This window comes from Camelus dromedarius, chromosome 27 (genome assembly GCF_036321535.1).
Source record: "Camelus dromedarius isolate mCamDro1 chromosome 27, mCamDro1.pat, whole genome shotgun sequence".
In the NCBI taxonomy this organism is placed as follows: Eukaryota; Metazoa; Chordata; class Mammalia; order Artiodactyla; family Camelidae; genus Camelus; species Camelus dromedarius.
Window position 1 is genome coordinate 7,980,130 of NC_087462.1, and position 25,429 is coordinate 8,005,558.

Genomic DNA, 25,429 nt, shown 5'->3' on the forward strand with positions numbered 1-25,429 from the left:
CCAGCGGGGACTTTCCTGCACAGCGAAGGGGCTGGGACCCGGAGCGCAAGGTGCGGAGGCGGCGGGGAGGGGTGGCTCCGCTTCCCGTCGCCGCTCGAGCGCTGGCCCCGAGAGCGCGGCGAGCGGCGCGGCCGCGCTGGGCCGGGCAGGGCCGAGAGGCACTGGGGGGCGCGGGGGCGCCATGCCGGGGGCCCGGGCCGCCCCCTTCCCGCCGCGGCCGAAACTGGTGCTGCTGCTTCTGCTGTTGCTGCTGTTCCAGTGGACTCAGCTGCGGGGTGAGTTGTGGAGCGAGCTCGTGTCGGGCGCTCTGTCGCCGCGCTCACGAGAACAGCGCATATCCTCCAGGGTGAACCACAGGTTTGCGGAATGAATGACAGAGGTCCGGACGCCACTCGGCTCTTCACCCGGGGCAGGGATCAGGCAGAGAAAGGACTCGGGGAATAGGCGGCAGCGAGCGGGGAGCCAGAGGCCGGGGTTGGGGGTAGGGGTAGGGCTCTTGGGGTGGTAACAGGATGTGGCGGGCAGAGGGAGAGGAGTTCTGCCTAAAGCCTGGGGAGCGGTGCCCAGCGACCGTTTCCTGCTGCTCGCTTCCGTCAGGGACTCTGAATCGCCCTCCTCGATTGTCAGAAGTCGGGGAAGTTCAGGTTCAGGTGTGTGCGGGCGCCTGGGGGAATTGACCGTCCCTCGGACCCTCCCGCCTCCTTCTCCAGGCAGCCCTGGGCCACTACAGTGCTATGGAATTGGACCCTTGGGTGACTTGAACTGCTCGTGGGAGCCTCTTGGGGACCTAGGAGCCCTCTCCGCTCTATACCACCAGAGCCAGAAGTAGTGAGTACAATGGGGTGACGGGGAAACTGAGGCTTTGAAAGGGTGACCACTCAGGTCCTGGCATTCTCAGGTTAAGAGGTCCCCAGCCCTGCCCCACCCTCAAGCCCTTCGATTCCAAATTTCCTCATTTCCTTGCTGTGTTACTCTGGACCAGTCACTTTCCCTCTCTGAGCCTCTGCTTCTTCCTCTGTCAAATGGTGATAATAAAGAAACCTGCCTCCCGGGGTTGATTCTGAGGATTCAACTCAGGAACTTGGTAAAGAGACAATGCTTAATGATTAGAAGGTGTTTTTATTGCTGTGTGACCTTAGGCAAGTAGCTTAACCTCTCTGAGCATATGAAAAGTTCATTCTGTATGGTGCTGAGGATGCAGCAGTGAGAGACACAGAAAGCCTCGTGGAGTCTGCAGTCCAAGGGGGTGACTGATGTTGCTTCATGATGAATCACACCTGATGAAACTCAAATTTGTTTCAAATTTGGCTGAGTGGAGAGTAAAAGCAGCATTTAAAGGTGGGAACTGGGGGAGACTTTTTTTTATAATGGTGGTAAAATACAAATAAAATTTAGAACTTTTTTCTCAAGCATCTATAAGCTTACACTTTAGTGGCATTAAGTGCATTCACATTGTTACACAGCCATCACCACCATCCGTCTCCAGAAGTGGGGCCTAGTTTTATTGGTAGAGGATGAGAGAATAAGAATAGGTCCCCCATTTTTTTAATGAGGTAAAATTCACATAAAATTAAACATCTTCAAGTGAACAATTCTGTGGCATTTAGTATGTTCACAATGTTGTGCAACACCGCCTCTATCTAGTTCCAGAACATTTCCAACACCCCCAAAGGAAGGTTTATCGCCAATAGCAGTCACTCCCTAGCCCCTGGCAACCACTGATCTACTTTCTGTCTCTATGAATTTGCCTGTTGTGGATATTTCGTATCAATGGGATCATACAATATGTGGTCTTTTGTGCCTGGTTTCTTGCACTGAGCTTATTTTTGAGGTTCATCCATGTTGGAGCATGAATCAGAACTTCATTCCTTTTTAATGGCTGAGCAATAGTCCACTGTATGGATATACTGTGCTTTGTTCATCCATTCATCTCTTGATGGACATTTGGGTTGTTTCTGCCTTTGGGCAATTGTGACTAGCAGTGCTATGAATATCACTGTGTAAGTTTTTGAGTCTTTGTTGTCAGTTCTTTTTTTTTTTTTTTTTTAATAAATGATGCTTACTTTTATTTATTTATTTTAATGGAGGGACCGAGGATTGAACCCAGGACTTCATGCATGCTAAAGCATGCGTTCTACCACTGAGCTATACCCACCCCTCTGTTGTCAGTTCTTTGGGGTATACACATAGGAGTAAAATTGCCGAGTCACATGGCAATTCTGTGTTTAACTATTTGAGGAACCACCTAAGTGTTTTCTGCAACAGCTGCTCCATTTTAGGTTCCCACTAGCCATGTCTGAGGGCTCCAATTTCTCCACACATATTTGCCAACGTGTGTTTTTGTTGTTTTTGATGAAGGCTTTTATTTGAATCTTTGAAATCCAGTCCTTTGAGACATCTTCATGCCTTTGTCTCTCACCCATATCTGACCCATCAGCAGGCCTTGCCAGCTCCATCTTCCATGTTATCCAGAATCTGGCAACTCCTCGCCTCCTTGGAACCCACCATGGTCCAGTCCCCATCAGCGCCGGACTGGACCACGTAGTCACCTCCTCCCTGAACTCTGGTTTCCACCCTCAGCCCCACAGTCTTTTCTCTGCCCCAGCATGCAGAGGGCACTTGTGAATTTCTGCATCAGGGCATGTCCCTCCTGTGCTCACAGCCCTCCAGGGCTCCCACCTCACTCAGGGTAAAAGCCAGAATCCTTCCTGCAGCCCACCAGGCCCCAAACGATCTGCTTGTCACCTCCCTGCCCTCACCTCCTCCCACTTCCCCCCCTCACTCACTCTCTTCCAGCCATGCGAGCCTCCTCCTCACTGTTTCTCATAAAACCGTAGGCACAGTTTGGCCTCAGGGCCTTTGCACTGGCTGCTCCGTCTTTCCCCAGGTACTGCATGGCTCTGCCTTCACATCCTTCAGGCTTTTATTCAAATGTCTCATCAGAGAGAACTTTTCTGACCACCCTCCCTAAAATAGCGCTGTCACCCCCATCCCATCATCACACTGCATCCTCCTCACCCTGCTTGATTGTTATTTACATCGCTTATACCACCATCAGTTTTATATTTATATGCTTCTCATCTGCCTCCCCCACCGGAACACCAGCTCCAGAGAGCAAATCCTTGGCTGCTGTGGGCATATTCCTACTCTCAGCTTCTACAACAGGGCCTGGCACAAAGTATCTATTTGCTAACTGAACAGTTACACAGAAGTAAATGTGGATATGTATATAATAGATGCTCAATTAAAAAAAAAACAATGCTCACATAACATGCATGGTGCACCTGACACTCGCTGTTCTAAATGCATTCCGTTTTGAGGGGAAGGGTCTAGCTCAGTGGTAGAGTGTGTGCTTAGCATATATGAGGTCCTGGGTTCAATCTCTAGTACCTCCTAAATAAACAAACAAACAAACCTAATTACCACCCCCCAATTTAAAAAATGAATTCCATTTCTTATCTCATTGATTCTGCTCCCCTATTCAGTCGTCTCAGTGGGTACATTTATCACCCTCATTTTGTAGATGAGGAAACTGAAGCACAGAGAAGTTAAGTCACTTGCTCAAGGTCACACAGCTCTGAAGCAGCAGAACTGGGACTTGAACCTGGGCAGAGCAGATGTTATTGTTACGGCTCTGGGCCCAGCCCACTGTACCATTCCTGCATCTCTCCTCACAGCCATTCCAACAAAATCTGGACTGTGACAGTGCCCACTGGGCAGAGCTGGGTGACCATTCCACGGGAACAGCTCACCACGTCTGATGAACTCCTTGTCTGGGCGGTCAAGGCGGGCCAGCCTCTCTGGCCCCCAGTGTTCGTGAACCTCGAAACCCGAAGTAAACAGGCGAGAGGATGGGTGAGCTATCTATGGGGTGGATGGTCCTGGAGGCCCCAGCTCAGTGGACCTCGTCCTGTCCTTCCTCAGTGAAGCCGGATGCTCCCCGACTGGGCCCTGATGTGGACTTCTCAGAGGATGACCCCCTTGAAGCCACTGTCCAATGGGCCCCTCCATTGTGGCCACCCCATAAGGTTCTGGTCTGCCAGTTCTACTACCGAAGATGCCAGGAGAGGACCTGGATCCTGGTGAGTGTCAGGGACCCTTTCCCCTAACCTGTTCTGGGTAGGGCCCGGGACGTCTCCACTCAGAGACCCAGCCCAGAGCTCCTTCCCCACCTGCCCCTGGAGTCTGTCCACATTCCTCACAAAGGATCTGTACATGCATCTTGTTCAGCTGAAAACTTCCCCCTCAAGATGCTCTATAAATTCCATTCAGTCCCAATCTAAATTCCATGTGAAATTTTTGAGAAACTCAATAAACTGCCTCTAACATTTTGGTGAATGAATAGAAATTCTCAAATTGCTTACATTACCCTTAAGATAAAAATAACAGAAAGAGAGAGGGTATGGCTCAGTGGTAGAGTGCATGCTTAGTATGTAGGAGGACCCAGGTTCAATCCCTAGTACCTGTGTTAAAAAAGAAAGAAAGAAACCTAACTACTCCCCTCCCCCCCCCAAATAAATAAATAAATTGTTAAAAAAGTTTTAAAAGTTCTAAAAAATTAAAACAAACAAAAAAGAATCACAGCAGACACTTAGCATCTACTGTATGCCAGACACTGTTCTAGGCTCGTTATTTACAAGAACTCATTGAGATAGGTGCTTTTTATAGCTGCCCACTTTGCAGGTGAGGAACAGAATAGAGCCTCGTTTGCAGTAAATACTCAAAAATAATAAAAGCAGCTCACATGTCTAGACACCTGCCATGTATCAGGTCCCCAGCTAAGCAATCTGCATGGATTATCTTGTTAAGTACCCCCGAACCCCCTCTATAGTAGATGCTTTTGAGTGCTCTATTTTATAGTGGGGGAAGCTGAATCTCAGAGAAGTTAAGAAACTTTCCCAAGCTCACACAGCAAGAAAATGGAAGACAACTCCAGAGCAATGGGACCCCAGGAGTTGAGGGGCCTGCCCCTGTATTTTAAGAGCACAGCCAGGAAGTTGCATATATCTTCCCTCTCCTTCATTAGCCAGAACACAATCACATGATCTTGCCTGATTGCAAGGGAGACTGGGAAGTGTAGTCTTTACACTTGACACGTAAGTTCCCAACTGATAGTCAGGGGTTCTGTTTCCAAAGGAAGAAGGGGATAATGGATATTGGGGGTAACCCACTGTCTCAGTCACAACTTTCGATGCAAAACACTACAGTATAGAGCAGAGTTGTTGTCACTGTGAATATTTATGCAATTCAGAGCAATGCTGAGATGCAGGCTTTGAAATCTGCCTGCCTGGATGTGAATCTCAGCTGCAGCACTCATCAGCTCTGTGATCTTGGGCATGTCACTTCCCCTCTCTTGGCCCTCTTGTTTTCCTCATCGGTAAAGTGGGAATAATAATATAATTTGCCACCTATGGCTATACCTGGCACAGAGGATGATCGACTTGTCTCTTGCCAGAGATTGCCCCAGTTTTAAAACCAAAAGCCCTGTGTCGTGGGAACCCACTCTGTCCCAGGCAAAGCAGGACAGTTGGTCATCCTACTGACATATAAGGTCAAGTACTTTCAATTCAGTCATAAGCTCTTCACTCTCCCCTGTCTCTCCCCTAGCTGGAGCCAGAAGTGAAGTCCATACCGCTGACACCTATTGAGATCCAGGACCTAGATCTCGCCACTGCCTATGAGATGTCTGGCCACTGCCAGGTGGAGAAAGAAAAGGATCTATGGGGCGAGTGGAGCCCCATTCTGTCCTTCCAGACACCTCCCTCTGGTGAGGATCTCTGGGCTTTACTCTCATCCCCTCTCCAGGAAGTCTAGCCAGTCATGTCATTCCCATTTGTCCCTCCTTTCCTCATCCCTGCCAGCTCCAAAAGATGTGTGGATATCGGGGAACATATGTGGGGCATCAGGTGGACAGGAACTCCTGCTTCTGTGGAAGGTGAGTTGTGGGGATCAGTTACATTTCTCTGCATGTGTCAGGAAACCCCAAATAACGATGTAGACAAGACAGAGGCCACTGTGCTGCCCTCTTGAGGTTGCTTCAAGGCTTCAAGGAGGGGATGTTCAGAGAATTCCTGGCGCAGTGCTGGGCACAGAGCAAGACTCCAGCAATGCTGGCTAAATCTAGGAGAGCTGAGCTAAGACAAGAAGATAGGTACAGGTGTTCCGGGTGGGGGAACATGAGGTGCAAAGATGTAGAAGTAAGACAAGTCTCCACAAAATACAGCACAGCATGCTAAGGCTGTGATGCTAGTATCAAAATGGCATTATGAAAAATATATATATATACCAAAAAAAAGGCAGTATGAGATAACAGACAAGGGTGAAACAGTTCTCACTGATCCAAATCTGCTAAGCACCTACTATGTTCCAGGCATTGCTAGGCCTTGGCTCACAGTAAATATGGCAAGAAACAAAACAATAGGACTCATACTTTCTTGGGTCACTCAGTCTAATATTACTTATTTCAACCATACATACACTTACAGAGCTCTTCCTGTATACCAGGTCCTAGCCTATGCACTTATTTATATTAACTAACTTTACTGATGAGAAACATGAGACGCACAGAGGTTGCCCCAAATCATACAACTGATAAGTGGTGGAGCTGAGATTCCCTGGCTTTCAAACAGCGATTCACAGTTTTAGTGCCTCTATTTTATAACACACACTTTGTAGTGTCCCTTTACTATACTGAAATGAAATATATAGATAGTATATAGAATATATGGATTATATATAGAATATATAGATAATATAACCCAAATATATACATATTTTAAAATATATATAATACAGTGTTCTAATTGTAACATTCGGTAGCAAAAAAGGGGAAATAAGGCTACTACATAGTGGAAAAAGATTTGGTTCACCAGTATGATATGAGTACTAAATCTGTATGTACCTCATAACATGGCTTTAAAATACATAAAGTAAAAATTGATAGAACTACAAGGAGAAATGTATGAATCCACAACCATTGTGGGAGATTTTAACATGTGCCCATAAGTACTTTCATAATAAACAGATGGAAAACAAGCCAAGATCTAGAGTATCTAAATAAGTGAATAACAAACAACCTAATAGACTCACGTAGGAAACTTCAGAATGTGCATTCTTTTCATACATAAATAGGATATTTACCAAAATCAGCCAGGCTGTAGAGCCAGTTTCCAGGGACTTCAAAAGGATGAGGTGATGCAGGGCACATTGAAAAATTCTCTGATCAGAACACAGATTGTGTTGGAAATTGATAATAAAATCTGTTTCGAAAGTCCCCATTTGTTCAGAATGTTTTAAAATTCAGTGAATATTAAAACCAGGTCCCAAAAAGCTTTTGTATTTATATGTCAAAAGAAGTCTGGTTCTAGGATCAATCAGGCTTTTCATCTACAGAAGTATCCAGTGGGGATGCCATTCAAAAGTCACAAGGGACATGGAACAAATTTTTGTTTCTAAGAGAGCGTGGTTCCCTGGCTTTTGCCTGCCTATCACTGAGGCAACCAAAAACTCTCACACGTTTCCCCAAAGCATTCTGGAGGGTACCATCCTCTTTGCTACACATAACCACTCCTCTATACAACAGTGGGAATTTTGCAATCCGTAAGAAACTGCATACGACAGGTGAGGGTGAGGTGGGTGAGGCAGTGTCATACAAATGCAAGGTGAGATCCTGTCTTTACTTAAAATCTTGATTATTTGTTTGTCATGGGTATTTTTTCTTTTGTATTAATTTTGATTGATTAAAATATTGTATTAGGAGGGAGGGTAGAGTGCGTGCTTAGCATGCATGAGGTCCTGGGTTTGATCCCCAGTACTGTTAAATAAGTAAATAAATAAAAATAAACCTAATTGCCTCCACCTCCACAAAAAAATTGTATTAAAATGTAATTGATCTTGACTGGATCTTTGGTATCCTCTCTTATTTTGCGCACTCACCTCACCCTAGTTGCAGCCCAGGAGCTGTATTCTAATTCCACCTCTGCCGCTGAGCCTTCCTGAGACTCTGTTTCCTCATCTGTAAAGTGAAGCCAACAAAAATATTTCGCTGACTGGTTTGTCAGGTGGCCTCACTGAGATGTATATGCCTGATAAATGGGAGATTTGTGTGTGTGTGTGGAGGGGAGGTAATCAGATTTTTTTTTGAGGGAGGGACTGGGGATTGGACCCAAGACCTTGTGCATGCTAAGCGCGCACACACACACACACACACACACACACACACACACACACACACACTACCACTGAGCTATACCCTCCCCACAATGGGAGATGCTAACCCCTTCTTCTCCTCATCCCTCAGGCCTCGGGGCACTGTGTGCAGGTGAGCTATAGAGTCTGGTTCCAGGTTAAAGATCAGGAGCTGATCCAGGAGACGCCCTATTGCAACCTCTCCATCCCCACCCAGGTGGAGTGGGCCAGCGTGTCTGCCGTGAACGCCACAATCTGGGAGCCTCCCACCAACCTCTCTTTGGCCTGCTTGGGTAAGAGGCCGTGAACTTCCTCTGCGCGATGCCCTGGAGGTGCACGCAGGGACTTCTGGAGTGGACAGTTGTGATTTCTCTTCTCCACCCTCTAGGTCCTGGCTTCGGCCCCTGTGATGTGGTGGTCAGAAGCATTGCTGGGAGCACAGAGCTGCTGGTGACTTGGCAACAGGGGTCTGGGGAGCTGTGGGAGCACGTGGTGGACTGGGCTCGGGACGGGGACCCTCTGGAGGACCTCAACTGGGTCCGGCTTCCTCCTGGGAAACTTAGTGCTGTGTTGCCAGGTGAGGCCCCAGGACACCTAGGTTTCCATTTCAGCTGCTGGAGAGCAGACCCATGGATGGATTTGCAGGAGAGAGTATTAAAGTATCATTAATTCACGCAAGAAATATTCACTGACCCCGACCCACTGTGTACCAGGCCCTGTTCTAGACACTGGTACACAGTGATGGTAGCTGATGCAGATTGGTATTGGCATTTACCATAAGCATTAAGTCATTCAAACTCCCTTATAAAGTAGGTTTCTTGGGGGAGGGTATATAGCTCAGTGGTAGAGCACATGCTTAGCATGCACGAGGTCCTAGCTTTAATCCCCAGTACCTCCATTAAAAAAAAAAAAAAAGATAGATTTCTGCTGTTATCTTGCAGATGAAGAAAAAGGCCCAGGGAGGTTAAGCAACTTGCCTAAAGCCATACAGCAAGTAGGTGGTAGAGCCAGGATTTGAACAACATAGTCAGGCTCATGAAGCCAAACCCTGAACTATCACTCTGTTCTCTTCTCAGCAACATCCCTGCTAACATTCTTTTTTCTTTTTTTTTTTAACTTTTCTTCTTTTTTTGGTGGGGGAGGTAATTAGGTTTACTTATTTAAACAGAGGTACTGGGAATTGAACCCAGGATCTCGGGCATGCTAAGCATGTGCTCTACCACTGAGCTATACCCTCCCCTACCTGCTCAACATTCTTGTAGGGCAGGCAGCCAATGAAACAGAAACAAGTACCTCTATAATGTAATTGGGGCACAAAAAAAAAGTCAGCATAAAGGGGAGGAGGGAGGAGAGCTATTTTAGAAAGGAAAGGCCTCTCTGGCCTGGGAAGGGTGTAGCTCAGTGGTAGAGCACATCATTATCATGATGGAGGTCCTGGGGATTGAACCCAGGACCTCCATTAATAACAAAAAAAAAAGTAGAAGAAAAGGCCTCTCTGGGTATTTGAACTCAGACCCAAAGGTGAGACAGGGAGCTAAGAGGATGTCGGAGGGAAAAGCAAGAGGGAACAGACGGGAATGTGCCTGATGCATTAGGGTGATGGCAAGGAGTCCAATGTGGCTGGAGTAAAATGAGCAAGGGGGAGGAGTGGGAGGAGGTGAGGGCAGGGAGGTGATGGGGCAGATTGTGCAAAGTTTTGTGGGTCATGGAAAGAACTTTGACTTTTGCTTTGAGTGAAGTGGGAGCCAGAGTGTTCTGAGCAGAGGAGGGATGTGTCCTGCCTCAGGTGCTCACAGGCACCCCCTGGCTGCTGTGGGGGGAACAGACTGGGAGGGAGAGGGCTGGAGCTGAGAGACCTAGAAGGGACTCTGTTTGTCCAGGTGGGAGATGATGGGGACTGAACCTGGTGGGGACCGAGAAGAGGAGAGAAGCAGGCAGGTTCTTGTTGGGGATTCTTAGAGCTGAATTTGAGGGACACATCTGGATGTGTTGCATCTGATACGCTTATCCAAATGGAATTGTCCATGGGACGGTCAGATACCCAAGTCTCAGGCCTGGCAATAAGTTCCAGGCTGAGACTTGACATTGGGGAATCTGTCCTTGGTGTAAAGGACTTGGCAGAGCATGAGAAGGTGTTGAGTAAGAGATTTAGGATAGAGTCCCAAGACCCATAAGTATATACAGACAAAAGAAGAGGACCCCAGTTCTGGAAAATTCCCAGTTGGGGGAGGCCATATGGCAGCAGTAGGTTTTGAGAAGGGACTTCAGGAGCCTCATTTACTCCGATGGGTGGTGTCAGGGCCCCACTCATAGCCTGGTGTTTCTCCCAGCCTCTGGCACCTGCATTCCTGGCCTGAGGGCTTTTTCTGGTCTGAATCACTTTGCCTGCGTAGACAGCTGGAAATGCCGGGAAGTCAAGGCCCCCTCAGATGCAGCCCTCTACAATGACCCATAATGGTTGATGGATAAATACCCCAGCTCCCTCCCTCCTGCCGTGGGCTGGCTCTCAGGCCTGCGCTCTGTGCTGCCACCCAGAGGCCCCCAGCGGGACTGAGCCTTGGTTGGCCATATTGGGAATCTGTTCTCTAACACACCATTTACTGGCTGCCTTTCCTTCCCTGCCTCGCTTCCCCACTGCCCTACTGGTGTTTTCTGGGGTTCCCTCCCCAGAATAATTACTTTTACCTAAATCCTTATCTCAGGGTGTCTTTCTGGGGACACATATGAAAATTCCTACAAAATAAGAAATGAGTGGAGGAAGAGAGCCAACTCTAACTGGCCTTTACTCTTCCCTCACCCAGGGGATTTTGAAGGAGGGGTCCCCTACCGAATCACGGTGACAGCAGTCACTCCTTGGGGTTTGGCCCCTTCCCCCTCAGTCTGGAAGTTCAGAGAGGAACTAGGTAAGTGGTGAGGCTGGAGGATGGAGGGTCCTGGAACCCTGGCAGACCTTGACCCACTGACATTCTCTCCCCAGCACCCTTAGCGGGGCCAGTGCTTTGGCGACTCCAGGATTCCCCTCCAGGGACCCCTGCCGTAGCCTGGGAAGAGGTCCCAAGGCATCAACTTCGGGGCCATCTCACCCACTACACTCTGTGTGCCCGGAGTGGGACCAGGCCTTCTGTCTGCATGAATGGTGAGCTCCACTGTGTTGTGCCCCTGCTCCCTGCCCATACTAGACACTCCTATCAGTCTACCCCTCCCCTTCCCCTGGGATGGGCCCCTTTGGTTCCCTCTCAGCCCCTAGGAGAACACATGGTATCATTGGTTCCCTAGTGAATAATAACCCTGGTGGCTATCAATTTAATAGATTGCCATTTGGCCATTAAAAATGAAGATACCAATCTATATTTATTGACATTGAAAGATGCCTGTCACATTACATTAAGTGAGAAAGATAAGAGGTTATAAAACTCCATAGGATGGTTCCATTTTTATAAAATAAACCTGGCACTAAGCGAAGCAGAGGCACAAATATGAAAAGAAATTCCCCCACAATGTCCATAGGCATTATAGAATTATGTATGATTTTTATTTCTTTTTCATACCTTTAGGTATATGCTAAATTTTTGTTCTGAGCACAGATTTCTTTTTTTTTTTTTAATTTCTGGTTTAAAAAAATTTTTTTGGAGGGGAGATAATTAGGTTTATTCATTTATTTTTAATGGAGGTACTAAGGATTGAACCCAGGACCTTGTGCATGCTAAGCACATTTTCTACCCCTGAGCTATATATCCCTCCACAAATTCATTTTAAAAAATATCTTTGTTACCCTTCCCCCCCCAGTTTTATTGCAATATCATTGATAGACATCACTGAAAGTTTAAGGTGTACAGCATAATGGTTTGACTTACGTACTGTGAAATGATTCCTACGGTAAGTTTAGTTAACATCTGTCATCTTATATAGGTACAATAAAAAGAAAAAGCAAGGAAAAAAGTGAAAATACCCTTTTTTCTAATGACAAAAGTTATCTGTTCTTGTTTAAAAACTGACACATTAAAGAAGTATACTCGTGTATCAGCATCCTCCTCAGCATCCTCCTCATTTCACAGATCCTGACAACGCAGCTTCCATATTTTTCCACGCATGTATTAACATAGAGATAGGAGTTGTGCTTTTTGAAAGTTTTAAGCATTTTTTTTTTAATAGAGGTACTGGGGATTGAACCCAGGACCTCCTGCATGCTAAGGATGCACTCTACCCCTGAGCTATACCCCCTCCCCACTAAACTTTTTTATTATAGGAAATTTCAAGCACAAACAAAAGTATGGTAGGGGACAGTGTAGCTTAGCGGTAGAGTGCATGCCTCGCATGCAGGAGGTCCTGGGTTCAGTCCCTAGTATGTCCATTAAAATAAATAAATAAATAAGTAAACCTAATTGCCTCCCTGCCACCAAATAAAAAATAAAATGGAGAAAGAGAAATTTAAAAAAAATTTTAAGTACAAAAAAAAATAACATACCCTCATGTACCTACCATCCAGTTTCAATAATTACCTATTTTCCCAATCTTGTTTCAGTTTATCCCTCACATATTTTTTTTCTAGAGTCTGTGGTGCCTTTTCACCCCTAAATAATTCAGAACTTCAGCATTTGTCTCTAACTGATAAAGCCTATTTTTTAACATAGTTACTTTGCCTATGTTTGTGCATAGTATGATTGCACCTTGCATGTGTAGATAGATAGGTAGATATCATTAGGTTAAAAATCATGTATATTTATTTATATATACCTGTACCTGTTATTATTATTAAAAGAGGACCATGTGCTAGGCCCCTGAGGCTTATGACTGATGTTTTGCAACTTCCTTTTTCTCACCTGATGACTTAGCTTGGACATCTTTCTATGGCAGTTATAGCTTGATCCACGTTCACGTCTCCTATAATCCTGTAACAAACCAAAAAGCTACTTCCTCTTTCGGCCTATAAGCCAAAAAGGGCGATTCAGTTAAAAAGTAAACAAAAACAATTCCGAGAAATGCAAACCTCTTCCCTTCACCTGGTGTGAATTTCCCTTCACTGGATTCCGTGCAGGTGAGGGATACGATACTCATGCAATTTTTTATTTATTCAAATATACCGTTGATCCGTGAACGAAACAGGTTTGAACTGCGCAGGTCCACTTATATGTGGCTTTTTTCAAGGGTAAATACTACATTACTGCATGATTTGCATTGGTTGAATCCACGGATTTGGGACTGAGGGTACAGAGGAACCGTGGATAAGGAGGGCAGACTATAAGCTATACTCAAATTTTTGACTGAATGGAGGGTCAGCACCCCTAACCTCCATGTTCAAGAGTCAACTGTATATCATTTTTGAGTGTCTTCTATGTGCCAGGCACTGAGCCAGGTCCTAGGAATACAGCTTTTGTGGAGCTGACCTTTTAATGGGGGACATGCAGGCATAGACAAAGTAAACAGTATCTAAGCAGTGTGTTAAATAGTGATAAGTGCTGGATAGAAAATGAAGCAAGGAAGATGGGTAGTGAAGCAGGTGCTATTTTAATTTGGGTGGAGGGGAAAATGGTCAGCGAAGGCCTCACTGAGAAGGTGACCTTTGAGCAAACAGCTGAAGGAGGTAAGGAGATAGCCATGTGAATATCTGGGAGAGTGTGGCAGACTGCATGGCATGTGCAAAGGTCCTGCGATAGGACTTGACTACCACCCTAACTTCTCTTGGTGTGTCCTTCAGTGAGTGGCAGCACCCAGACCATCACCCTGCCCGACCTTCCCTGGGGTCCCTGCGAGCTGTGGGTGACCGCGTCCACCATTGCAGGACAGGGCCCACCTGGCCCAAGCCTCCGATTTCACCTACCAGGTAGAGGGGCTGGGGTGGGACTGACATGGAAGGGGCTTGCTCCATTTGAGGGGGTTATATATTCATTACTGAGCTCCAATGGGTGGGCAACCTTTTAACATGAGGGGGTGGATATTTACAATTCCTCAGAGCATTTTGAATCTGCTAAATACTGTTTTGGATTATCAGGTGATGTGTGTCTCTGACCCTTTCCCACCATCCCTGACTTTGACCTTTCCACTAGCTCCCCCCCCCCCATTCTTAGCCCCTACCCATTCATAAGCCCCGCCCTTTTACCTACCTCCCTTACCTGCTCCCTGCCCCATCTATGAGCCTTACCCTACCCTTCCCAGCTGCCCTGGTGTCCAAATGTTCTTCTGCCTCTCCCACCACCAGATAACACCCTGAAGTGGAAAGTTCTGCCAGGCGTCCTTCTCCTATGGGTTTTGCTCCTGACAGGCTGTGGCCTGAGCCTAGCTGCCTCTGGAAGGTGAGGCTGTCAGACACGTGGGTCTGTTCCCAGGTGGGGAGAGCAGCTGGGCATTAGCTGTGCTTGGGGGAAGGGGGGTAGTCAGGGGACGACGCCTTGGGACTCTGCAATGTTCCTGGACCCTGTGATCTGGGCCTGGGTGTCTAGCCACCCGGACTCCCTGCCCTGAGTCTTACCCACTTGCCAGGTGCGTCCACCTACGGCACAAGGTTCTACCCCAGTGGGCCTGGGAGAAGGTTCCTGATCCTGCCAACAGGAACTTTAGCCTGCCCAACATGGAGGTGAGCAAAAAGCCTGGCTTGTCGAGGCCCTCTGGGGGGGCTGGGGAAAGCTGGGGCAGTGGGGGATAGGTGAGATTTGGTGGGTAGGAGGGAAAGAATCTCAGCTTCCTCTCTTCCCAGGAGGTGCCCCAGGCCCAGCCCCCTGGGGACTCGCCCATACTGGAAGTGGAGGAGATGGAGCAGGTACCAGTTGTGGAGCCCCCTCAGACCTTGGCCCCACTTGACTCTGGGTATGAGAAACACTTCCTGCCCACACCTGAGGAGCTGGGCCTTCTGGGCCCCACTCCGGGCTCCAGGTTCTGGCCTGAAAACATTCCAGGTGGGGAGAAGGGTGCTCATTTGACAGATGAAGATACTGAGGCTCAGAGAGGCTGAGTCACTTGCCTGAGGACACCCAGCCAGGAAGAGCTGCGATTCAAGGACCCCTACAGTGAAGGGCCTGGCCCTACAGGGAATATATGGATGGATGAGGGAGCAAAGGAAAATATATGAAATCCAAAGTGGCAGCTGCCTCCCCAAATCTGTCCTGCTGCTATAATAGAACTGTAGCTGGGCGCACTCCCAGCCTCCCTTGCGGCTGGGCGTGGCCAGGGACTGAGTTCTCACGGGTGGAGCGGAAGCAGAAGGGACGTGTGCCAATACCGAGTCTGGGCATTAGCCGGGGCTCCTCTGCATTCTCTTATCTTTCCCATGAGTTGGAGCATTGCTGTGCCCTGTGATACAGCTTTAGCCATACCCAAGGTGAAGGTGGGGCAATAAATGGAAAGGAACCAGAGTTCCCGACTGCATGGATCAGAAGTGCTCAGAGAAATAAATGTTTAATGTTTTGATAGCTACTAGATCTGGAGGTCTTTTTGTTACAGCAGCCGCATTTACACTCTCACTGACTCATAATCTTTGATGCTAGCAGACAGAAGCCCTCCACTTCTCACCAGGAGACGGTGAGGTGGTTCTGTGTCAGCAACATATGTGCTCACACCGTCTGAATGCTTAACATTTTATTTTCAAGTATAAAGGCTTTGTCACCGAAGGGAGCCAGGGTCAGAGGCAGCAGGCAAGGGGTCCGGAAGCCCAGGTGGAGGCGGACATGTGGGCCAGCTGGCTCCCAGGTGCCAAGGCCCATCCCATGGTGCCCTGTCTGAGCCTGGGACCCTCTGCTGGATGCCAAGAGGCCGAGGTAGCTGTGAGAGGAGCTGGGAGTTGGGTGGAGGGTACAGGCTCACATCACCGTACAACACTGGCACGTCTTCTGCTTAGGGCCCCTCGCCTCTTCGCCCTCAGGAGGGGCAGATGGCTCTGGCTGCTGGGCAGGCGCATAGGTGGGCACAGTGTGGGCACTGGGGTTAGCCCTGGGCCCCTCCGCCTGAAGCAGTGGCTGGCACTCAGCTGGCTGCTCCTGAGCTGGGGTCTCTGCCAGGAGGGGTGTGGCATCCCCAGAGGGGTCCTGGCCCTCAGCAGGGGTTTGGGGCTTTGCCGCTTCCTCCTCCAGGGAGACTTCCTGCTTCTCCTGAGGCTGCTGTCCTTCTTCCTCCAGACTTGGTTCCTCCTTGGCCCCCAGGGAAGCCCCTGCCTCGCTCACCCCCTCTGCCTGACATTCTTTTCCTCTTCCTGACTCTCTCTCCTCTTCTGGACTCAGATCTTCCTTGACCCCTTTGGTCTTCTCTGTTTGCAGTGGTTCCTCACCTCCTGTTCTCTCTGCCTTCAGTGATGCCTCATCTCCTTTTGTCTCTGCCTCCAGTGGTTCCTCACCTCCCATTCTCTCTGCCTTCAGAGATGCCTCACTTTCTTTTCTCCCTGTCACCAAAGGTTCTTCGATTGCCTCAAGCTTTTCCTCACTTCCTTTCTCCCCTACTCTCAACAGCTCCTCACCTCTTTCCCTCTCTGCCCTCAAAGGTCCCTCAACTTCCTTTCTTTCTGCCAACAATGGGTCCTCGCCTCCTTCCTGCTCCGTCTCCACCTTTTCCTCATCTCTCCTCTCCAGCTCCAAGGATTCCTCGCTTCCTTTCCTCTTCTCTGCTAGCGACATTTCTGCCCCTTCTGGCTCTGTGTCCACCTTTCCCTCGCTTCCCTTCTTCCCAGCAGATTCCTCTGCCCGCCCCCTCTCCACCGCCCACGTTTCCTCCTTGCCTCCACCCTCTGCCCCCAGTGGACTCTCATTTCCTCCCTCCCTTCCTAGTGCCTTTGGCTCTTCCAACCCCTCCACCACCAGCTCCTCCCACTCCTCACTGAGAGTCACTCTCTCCACCCAAATGAAGGACCCCTCCTCTCCTCCCAAGTCTCCCCGCCCATTACCATCAGGGCTGCCCCTGGGGGCACCTTCCCCTCCTGCAGAAGCTGCTCCCTCCAGTCCCCCCTGGAGCCTTGCGGAGCTGGTCTGTGCAACCTCCAGGGCCTTGCCCACCTCCCCAGTGGCCTCTGAGTCGCTGCCCTCTGTGCCTCCCACCCCTTCCCAGACCACCTCCATGTCGCCCCTGTCCTCCTTGACCCACACTGGGAGCTCTGGGCGCCCGGCTTCCTGTCTGTCCCCGATGGCCTCCAGCACCATCTCCTCCACCTTAGCCTCCAGCTCTGGGCCTGTGGCCCCCATGGCACAGTCCTCTGTGGTCCTAAGCCCCTCCCACACCACCTTCACCACACCTCCCCCTTTGGCTTCATTCACTCCTTGCTCAGACGCTGTCACCCCGTGACACGGCTCCTGCTCTGGAGTGGGGGTGGATCCACTGCAGGGGCCATTGGCTTCTGAGGCGGCCCCTGCTGCCCCAGGGACCAGCCTTGGGGTGGGTGGAACCCCAACAGCCTCATCTCTGGGCTCAAAGTGGGGCTCTGGGTATGTGACCAGTGGTCCAGCTGGTAGGGAGGCTCTCTTGCTTAGATCAGTCTGGCCTGGAGGAGTCAGGGGAGAGGGGGAGAGGAGAGATGGGGCAACAGAGTGAGATTCAGACCCTTCCTCTGGGGACCCCCAGACCTCAAAATACCCACCTGCAGGACCTGCCTCCACAGTGGGCTCAGAGAGAGGACGGTGACCCTGCAGGAATGTCAGGAACAAGGTCAGGCCAGCCCATCTCCACCACCAGCCTCCTGCATGCCAGTACCCCTCCCCTGCTCAAATACCCTCAATGGCTCCCCATTACCTTGAGGACTAAACCCTCTATTGTACCTCAGGCCTTCCTCACCTGTCTTATCTCCATCTGCTCCACTGCCTTGCACACAGTAGGTGCTTAATCAATACTGTGTCCATGCAGCCAATCCCTGTGTACTGGGGACCTACTCTGCCAGCTACTGAGCTTACTTAAGAGACACTTAAGCCTTTTGCTATTGGACTTACACTCCAGTGGGAGGAGGCAGGTGATAAACATAAATAGTCAGGGAGTGAAAAAGGCTATAGCAGGGGGAAAAAATGCAGGATGAAGGTCTGGGGAGTGCCTGGGAAGTGATGGGGTGCCTCCTTCAGGTATAAGATGCTAGAGGGCCTCCTGGCAGAGGTGACATTGAACAGAGTCCTGAAAGGTGAGAAGAGCCAGCCTTGAGTCAAGAGGTGGGAAAGGGCATTCCAGATGGCAGGGACAGCAAGTGCAAGGGTCCTGGGGTTGTAATGAGTTAGGCAAGTTCAAGGACTAGAAAAGGGAGTCTGTGGCTGGAGATGGGGGTAGGGAGTGGAAGGCAGTGAGAGGAAGATGTGAGCAAGTGGAAGAAGAGCTCAGGGAGGGGAGCTGCGGACAGCCTTGCAGGCCAGCTAGACCAAACCGCACAAATCTCCTCACAGTTCCCTGATCCTACCCTTTTTTCAGCTTTCAGGCCTTTGCATAGGCTGTTTCCTCTGCCTGGAATTCCCTTTCTCTTACTTCCTAGTTCCCACCCAGATTCAGCATAGATGTCAGTTCCTCCAAGAAGCCTTCCCTGAACTCCCAACCTCACTCAAGTGCTTCCCCCACATCCTGGGCTCCCCCTCACAGACTCTTTGTACCCCATCTCCTCATCTGGACTGTGGGCCAGGAAGCATGCCTTGCACATCTCCAGCAAGGAACTCCCGGCTTAGACTAAAAACCCAACAAGTGCGTCCCATCCTGGTTAAAGTTCTCCTCTCCTTTTCTGTCCTGTGACAGGCACCTGGGAGCCAAGATAAGGCACCAGGCGAGGTGGGGACTGTGGAAAACCCACACCTCACTGTGGCCAGGCACAAATGTTGCTGGATCTTTGGACTTCACAGACGACCCAGAGAGCCAGATTTTATTGTGAAGGTGTCCTGATTTTCAAAAGCCTGTGCATTGTGCGGCATGTGGATTGTATCTTTATAAAGACATTACCAAAACAAACCTTCAAAACCCAAAAACCATATATAGATGCCTCAAATTATGAGAGCATCTTGTGGTGACTCTTTCCTACCTTTAAGGCCAAATTCCATGAGCACTTCCCCACATTTTCTGACTACTTTCCTCATTCGGAACATACCAGCAACCATATATCAAAATGTTCCCTCACACCTGTGCCAGGTGCTAAGCTATGATCTCATCGAATCTCTCTCACATCTCTTCCACGTGTGTGCTGTTCTTGTGCTCAGTTTAGAGATGGGGAAACTGAGGCTTGGGCACGGAAAGCGACTGGCCCATAGACCACAGAGCAAAGAAGTAGTAGAGGACCTAGCATATAAACTGTACTTGGAGGCGTCCTGCTTTGGGCCCTGCTGGCCACACCCCTCCCCCCACCATCTTCCCCCAAGCTCCTCACCTGTCTGCGCCAGGTGGGCCTGCCTGAGGGCTTGTGCTGGGCACCTGTGGATGCACTTTGCAACAGCTGCAGCTGGGACTGGAGTCTGGGGAAGAGAGGGGCTGCTAGGACCCTGGTCCCCGGCTCAATGGACCACTCCCCCTCCCTTCCCCTGCAGTCTCAACTTGCTGCCTCCCCAGAATGGGCTGGGGGTGGGTCTCAACCTAGTCAGGCTGGGGCAAAGCCATCAAGCAGGGATCCTACTCACGTGAACAAGCTGTCTTCCAGGTTCCGGATGCGGGCCTGAGCCTGGCCCTCAGGTGACTGGGGGTCTTGCAAGGTGGGGTCTTGGGGTCGCTCTGGCTCCTCAGCCGCCCCGTCCATTAGCCAACGTTCCCGGAGAGAGTTCCTCTGGACGTGGGCAGGGCATATGGACTATCCCACCTTATGTAGGGCCCCCTCCAGATCCCCCATGCTGGGCAGATTTCTTATTGCCCCACAATTACCCAGACGGGACAGACATCTCTCCCTCAGGCTGGGGTACGTGCCCTCACTGCCCTCCATCCCCTCCATCCCCAACAATGCCAGGTGGGACAGACACCCCATTACCAGCCCATAGCATTCCCAAGCTGGGAAAAACACCCATCCATCTTCTCAGCCTTTCTAGAATGGGACAGACACCCCCAAAAGTGAAATCAACGTCCCCATTGGCCGCTCCCTACCCCAAAGCTGAACAAACATCTCCACTGCCCCACACTCTTCCCAAAGGTGGAACAAATGTCCCCATCACCACCACCCCCTCTCTCAAGCTGGAAATCAATAAACCCCCATGATTAGGCACAGGCTCCTTTGGCCCTCCGAACTGACTCTCACAGACACCTCCACTTCATTGCCCGGGTTAGGCAGGCGCCCCCTCCCGCCCCCAACCTTGAGCCGCTCCACGCGGAGTTTCTCTTCTTCCAGCTCCCGGCGCGCGGCGCGGATCTCCTCCTGCAGCCGCCGCTTCTCCTGCGCACAGAGGATCCGGGGCTGCCCACGGGCCGGGCGGGGCCGGGCGGGGCCGCCGCCTCCCCGCCACCCTCCCTCCTCCGCCGGGCTTGCGGGGGCTCCCGGGACTCCCGGGGCTGCGAGTTGCGCGGGGCAGCGGAACACACGTCGGGGCTCCAGGCAGGGAGGGGGCACAGGACGCGCTGACTCAGCAGCGAGTAGGGGCGGGGCCGGCAGGGGCGGGACCAGCCGCGCCCGGGAAGCTGCGGAGGCCTTGTTTGCGCCGAATGGGGGGTCCGTGGATGGGGAGGGCCTTGTAAGGGTTATCTGGGGGGCGGTGTCTGAGATATGGGGTTAAGAGGGACGGGGTTCAGAGAGATGGGGGTCCAGATACGAGGAACAAAGGGAGGGAGCTAGTGAGATGGGGGCTCAAAAATGGAGGTAAAGTCATGGGGGTCCAGCGAGACTAGGATGCAGAAGTTGGGGACCAGAGATGGGGCTTAGTGAGATGGGGGTTCAGAGAGATGGGGTCCACAGAGATGAAGATTTAGATATGGGAGTTTAGAGAGATGAAGTCCACGTATGGGGGTCTGAGAGACGGGGTCCAGACGTGGGGTGTTTGGGAGACAAGGGTTCAAGAATGGAGCATTGGATGATGCAGATTTCAAGAGTGCGGAGCCCACAGCTCTCCACTCTGCGGGGAGTAGTGACCAGACAGAGAGGAGGGGCCTGAGGACTTAGGTGGGGCGCCCCAGGGAAGGCTGAAACTGAGGGTGCTCCCCTCCACCTTCACCGCACTAGGCCTGCTCCCCATGATAGGTGGGAGGTGAGGAAGAGGCATTGAGCACGGCTAGGGGTGCCCAGGGCGCTGGGCGGAGCTCTCTATTAGGGCTTCACTTACCGCGATGACCTCTAGCCGCTGCCGGTAGAGGGAGCTCTCGGCCATGGGCCTGCAGGGAGAGAGCAGGGGTTGCGAAAGGGGTCTCCAGGGCCCCACCTCTCAGCAGGCCCGTCTCTTGAATACCCCTCTTTAAGATAAGATCCCTGAGCTGCTTGGAACTCAGTCAAAGCCCAGTGTTTTCCTCTATCTCCGCTTTGCACCTGAGAGGAGTCGGGGCAAGGGGCAGGGGTCCTGTGAGGGGGAGAGAGCAGAGACCAAAACAGGTTGAGCTAAATCCCTTCCCAGGCCTGACATCGCCTCTCTGAGCCTCAGTTTCTCCATCTCTAAAGTGGGCCGGGATAGCTTGACCCTCACCTCACCTTGCAGAGAGATGCCCTTCCAAGGAAGTATCCGTGCAGGAAAAATCTTAGGACCTAGTGCTCCAAAATCAGTAGCATTGTTTATTATTAATAACTTTAATCATTTCCAATAACTTTAATAATTTATTAATTATAATGATCATTCCCAGTCTGTCCTACAGAAATCCTGCAAGACCCCAACACGCACTGTGTTTGCTTCCAGTTCCACACCCTCTCTGGACCTTGGCTCCTACCCAGCCAGCATCCCTTAAGCACTAGAGGGTGAGGAAGCCTGAGAAGTGTTCATCCCACTGTGGACACATACCATTGCCATGGTAACTCTGGAGCTGCCTCCTCTACCAGCAAACCACCCTCGCTGGGGGTAAGGGTCACCAGGTCACACTGCCTAGTGCTGGACTCTGAACTGGAAGGAGGGGGAGAATGACTGGCCATTTAAGGTTTAACCTGAAATTCCCCCATCACTGTCCTCCTCAGAGCACCCCAGGATCCTCAGTGCCCAAACTCCAGGGCCACCCCCTAGCCAATCCAGACTTCCCCTGGAAGCTGAAGGCAGTTTGTGGGTGCTTCGGGGAGTCATCGTCACATCAACCTATCATCACAGACCTGCACTGAGTGCTGACTATGTGCAGGCGCCTCACAGGCTGATTATCTAGAAGGATATATCCGTCTACCTGTTGGCCCTGACATTTAGCCCAGGGTGGGCACAGAGTGAGCCCTCAAACATTTATTAATTTGAGCACTAACCTATTGAGTGAGCATTAACCTCACTGCCCAAACTCTAGTGGGGCCTCCCGGATCTTCTCTGGCCTCACCACGAAGGCATAATAGCGAGCTCACATTTAACACATACTATATATAGCTCTCTAAGTGCCCCACGGTGCTTCCGCTCGGCTCCCACAGCCACCTCCCCCTCCTTGTTCTGATCCTGAGACACTGTAGTCGACTCTACTGAATTGACATTCCAACTGAGAATAAAATCAGCCAGCCAGTAGCCAATGCACACCATGTGCCCGGCACTGTTAAATGCTGTACATTTACTCATTTAACCCTCTCTACCATGCTAGGAGGTAAAATCATACTGTCCCCATTTGATAGATGAGGAAACTGAGGCTCCAAGAAGTGGTGAAAAGACTTGTCTAAGTCTACTGAGTCAGGATTGAAACTCAAGGCTCTCAGGCCCAAAACACTGGGAACACTTTGGGGAAGTGGGGAGTCCAGGCATCCTTGTCTTGGCAGCAAGGAGACCAGAGATCAACTAGGGGGTCTCTGACTTCTCTTAGGGCAGAGTACTGAAGTCATGCTTTACAGGGTATCCCAAAGGAAGCTCAGACCCCCTGCTAATAAGTTTGCCCCTACGGGAAGGCTGAAGTCCCCCCTTCTGCTCTCCCACCCTCAAGCTGTAATCTCCTTGCCTCTTCCTTGCTGGGGGGGGGGGGGGGATCAGGTTCCCGTTGCTAGGCAACCAGGTTTGTAGTTGGTGAATAATGCAACAGGGAACCCAAAAGAGTGAGGAACCAAATTGGGGTCCCTGGAGGGAGCCCCTTTTCCAGAACTCTTTGCAAACCTCTAGAGCCCCTCCACCCTCTTACTTTAAAAAGCCCTCACACCCTGAATATTAAAATACCCTGCACACCTCTTGAGATGTTACATATCTGTAACTCTACAAGAATAGCATTCATGGTGGTGGCCTTTTTTGCCCCAGCAGGAACAGTTGGTGGTCATTTCATTAAACAAGTGATTGTTTCCATTTTGCCCTCCTCTTTCCCAGTTTGGGAGCTGTTAACTTTTTCTGTTGAATCTTAAACATTTTCTCCTAAACTGGATACTCAGGGATGATTCTAGAGGCAAAATATGGGAGTGAGGGGACCCTGACATTCCCCGCCCCCACCAGATAACAGCCCCACCCCCAGGCTGGACTTTGGGCTTGAAGCCTGCCAGCGGAAAATCCCCAAAAAAGAAGAGGGTGGGGGTTCACATCTCCCACCTGACTCTCTGGGGAGGGGGCATTGAAAAGCCTGTAAGGTTGGCTGCTAGCCTCCCTCCACTCCTTCTTGGGAGAGGCTAGCTGGGACTCTCACCACCCCCCATCTCCCGACAGTAGAAAGGTCAGCGTATTCCATGAACCCCTCCCAGGCCCTGCCCACCGGCCCCCCTGACCCTGGACACTTACATGAGTGTGGCCGGAGCCCACACCTGGCTCTGCAGGGCCATCTCTGCCCAGAAGCCCACGTTCTGGTCTTCGAGTTCAGGACCCACCACCCGCTTGTGGAAAGGTGCCCTAGAGGCTGTGACTTGGCTGTCTGGAGTTGGAGGGGGGGACCTGCAGGCGGGCACTGGGAGAGCTGGTCCAGCTGGTTTGGGCCAGGAGGCAGGAGACACACGGGCTGGGCTGAGGGGGGCTGGGGGCTGGCGGGCAGTTCTGGGGAGGTACTATCAGCTGTCCTGATCAATTATTTACCAGCTACTGGCCTCCTTGCTCCACTCAGCTGCCTCCCGGCAAACACACACTCACAGGCACAGTAGAGCTTGTGGACAAGAACTGGGAGTCCCTGACCCCCCTCAGACAATAGCGCCTCCACTTGGCACCTTAGAAACTTCAAGTCCAGCTGCCCACCAAGGGTCACCCACTTTTCAGTGTCGTTGCACACCACACACGAGAGATACTTTCACACACTACTGCCCTCCCTCCTTGGACCCTGGCTCTGGGAAGATAGGGCTGATCTGGCTAGAAGATTCTAGAGACCAGAGCCTGTGCCCCAGGGAAGACAGAAGGCCTGGGCTCTGGACAATTCTGGGCAACTTCCCCCAGGTTTCTAGGCCTCAGTTTCCCCTTTTGTAGAATGAGAGAATTAGATCAAATGACCTCCAGGACCCTGGACACCTCTTAGATGCTATTACTATTGGGGAGGGGGTGATGAGGAAAGTCTAGAGAACTTCCTACCCAAATTTTGAGGGTCCCTGTTCTACCCTCTATCTCATTCTTAAAGGGCCAGCACCCCTTTCCTCAGCTGATTATGAGTTTCCTTCAACCACCCCTTTGGGAAAATTGTCTCCTACTCTCCAGGCTGGTCTCCTGCAGCCCCCAGCGCTTCCCTCATCACAGCCCTGGTCACACTGTGCAATTCTGACATGAACCTCAATGAGAAGGCCCTTGTACTTGGGCCCCTTGCTTTAGAGCGCACGCTCCCCATGGGGCAAAAGGAATGTACCCAGCTAAATCCTCCCTCCCTCTTCTAGATCCGACTCAGGGTGGCCAAGAAGTGGCCAAGGGCAGCTGTTGGCAGAGGGGTGAGGAAAGAGCTTGGGCATGCAGGGGGGTGGGCTCCCTAGGTGTGTGCACAGGGCTCCTCGCTGTGCAGAGTTGGGGGGTGGGAAGCAAAAGGGGCCAGATTGAGGGTGGGGGTTTCCCTGTGCTCCACATTCTAGCACAAAACCCCTAGGGATTCAAAATGTTTTCCATTGAATCTGGCCTTCTAGGTCATTCTAAAATTTTTATATTTATATTTGCCATGATAGGAAAAGAGAATATATTTTTTTAAATTAGTTTTTAAATTGTGGTAAAATACACATAACAAAACTTACCATCGGTGGCATTTAATACATTCACAATGTTTGTGCAACTTTCACCAGAAATTTCCAAAACTTTTCATCATTCCCAAAGGAAATCCTGTACTCATTAGGCAGTCACTACTCATCCTCCCACCCCCTGCAGCCCTTGGC

At 50.5% G+C, this 25,429-nt stretch overlaps 2 protein-coding genes across 5 annotated transcripts; one reads left to right on the forward strand and one right to left on the reverse strand.

The window, feature by feature from the left end:
* The first annotated feature begins 78 nt into the window (after nucleotides 1-78).
* Nucleotides 79-15,599, forward strand: IL27RA (interleukin 27 receptor subunit alpha). 4 transcript variants are annotated; one of them, XM_064479905.1, is made up of 15 exons: nucleotides 86-275; nucleotides 711-828; nucleotides 3,678-3,835; nucleotides 3,925-4,082; nucleotides 5,608-5,767; nucleotides 5,862-5,935; nucleotides 8,300-8,320; nucleotides 8,405-8,480; nucleotides 8,576-8,764; nucleotides 10,989-11,090; nucleotides 11,165-11,323; nucleotides 13,883-14,008; nucleotides 14,384-14,477; nucleotides 14,665-14,758; nucleotides 14,879-15,599. In XM_064479905.1, exons 1-15 carry the CDS (start codon nucleotides 182-184, stop codon nucleotides 15,131-15,133), a joined length of 1,878 nt encoding a protein of 625 aa, XP_064335975.1. In that variant the 5' UTR covers nucleotides 86-181; the 3' UTR covers nucleotides 15,134-15,599. The 4 variants fall into 4 exon arrangements, with proteins under 4 accessions (XP_064335974.1, XP_064335975.1, XP_064335976.1 ...); XM_064479904.1 differs by having other exon boundaries at nucleotides 79-275; nucleotides 8,300-8,480; XM_064479906.1 differs by lacking the exon at nucleotides 10,989-11,090 and having other exon boundaries at nucleotides 8,300-8,480.
* On the reverse strand, nucleotides 15,558-24,099 carry PALM3 (paralemmin 3). Its single transcript, XM_031437439.2, has 7 exons — nucleotides 23,880-24,099; nucleotides 21,351-21,399; nucleotides 20,390-20,470; nucleotides 19,731-19,873; nucleotides 19,484-19,568; nucleotides 17,738-17,783; nucleotides 15,558-17,641 (listed from the first exon to the last, which is right to left on the reverse strand). The coding sequence occupies exons 1-7, from the start codon at nucleotides 23,918-23,920 to the stop codon at nucleotides 15,978-15,980; spliced, it is 2,109 nt and encodes a 702-aa protein (XP_031293299.1). The 5' UTR covers nucleotides 23,921-24,099; the 3' UTR covers nucleotides 15,558-15,977.
* Between the last annotated feature and the right edge of the window lie 1,330 nt (nucleotides 24,100-25,429).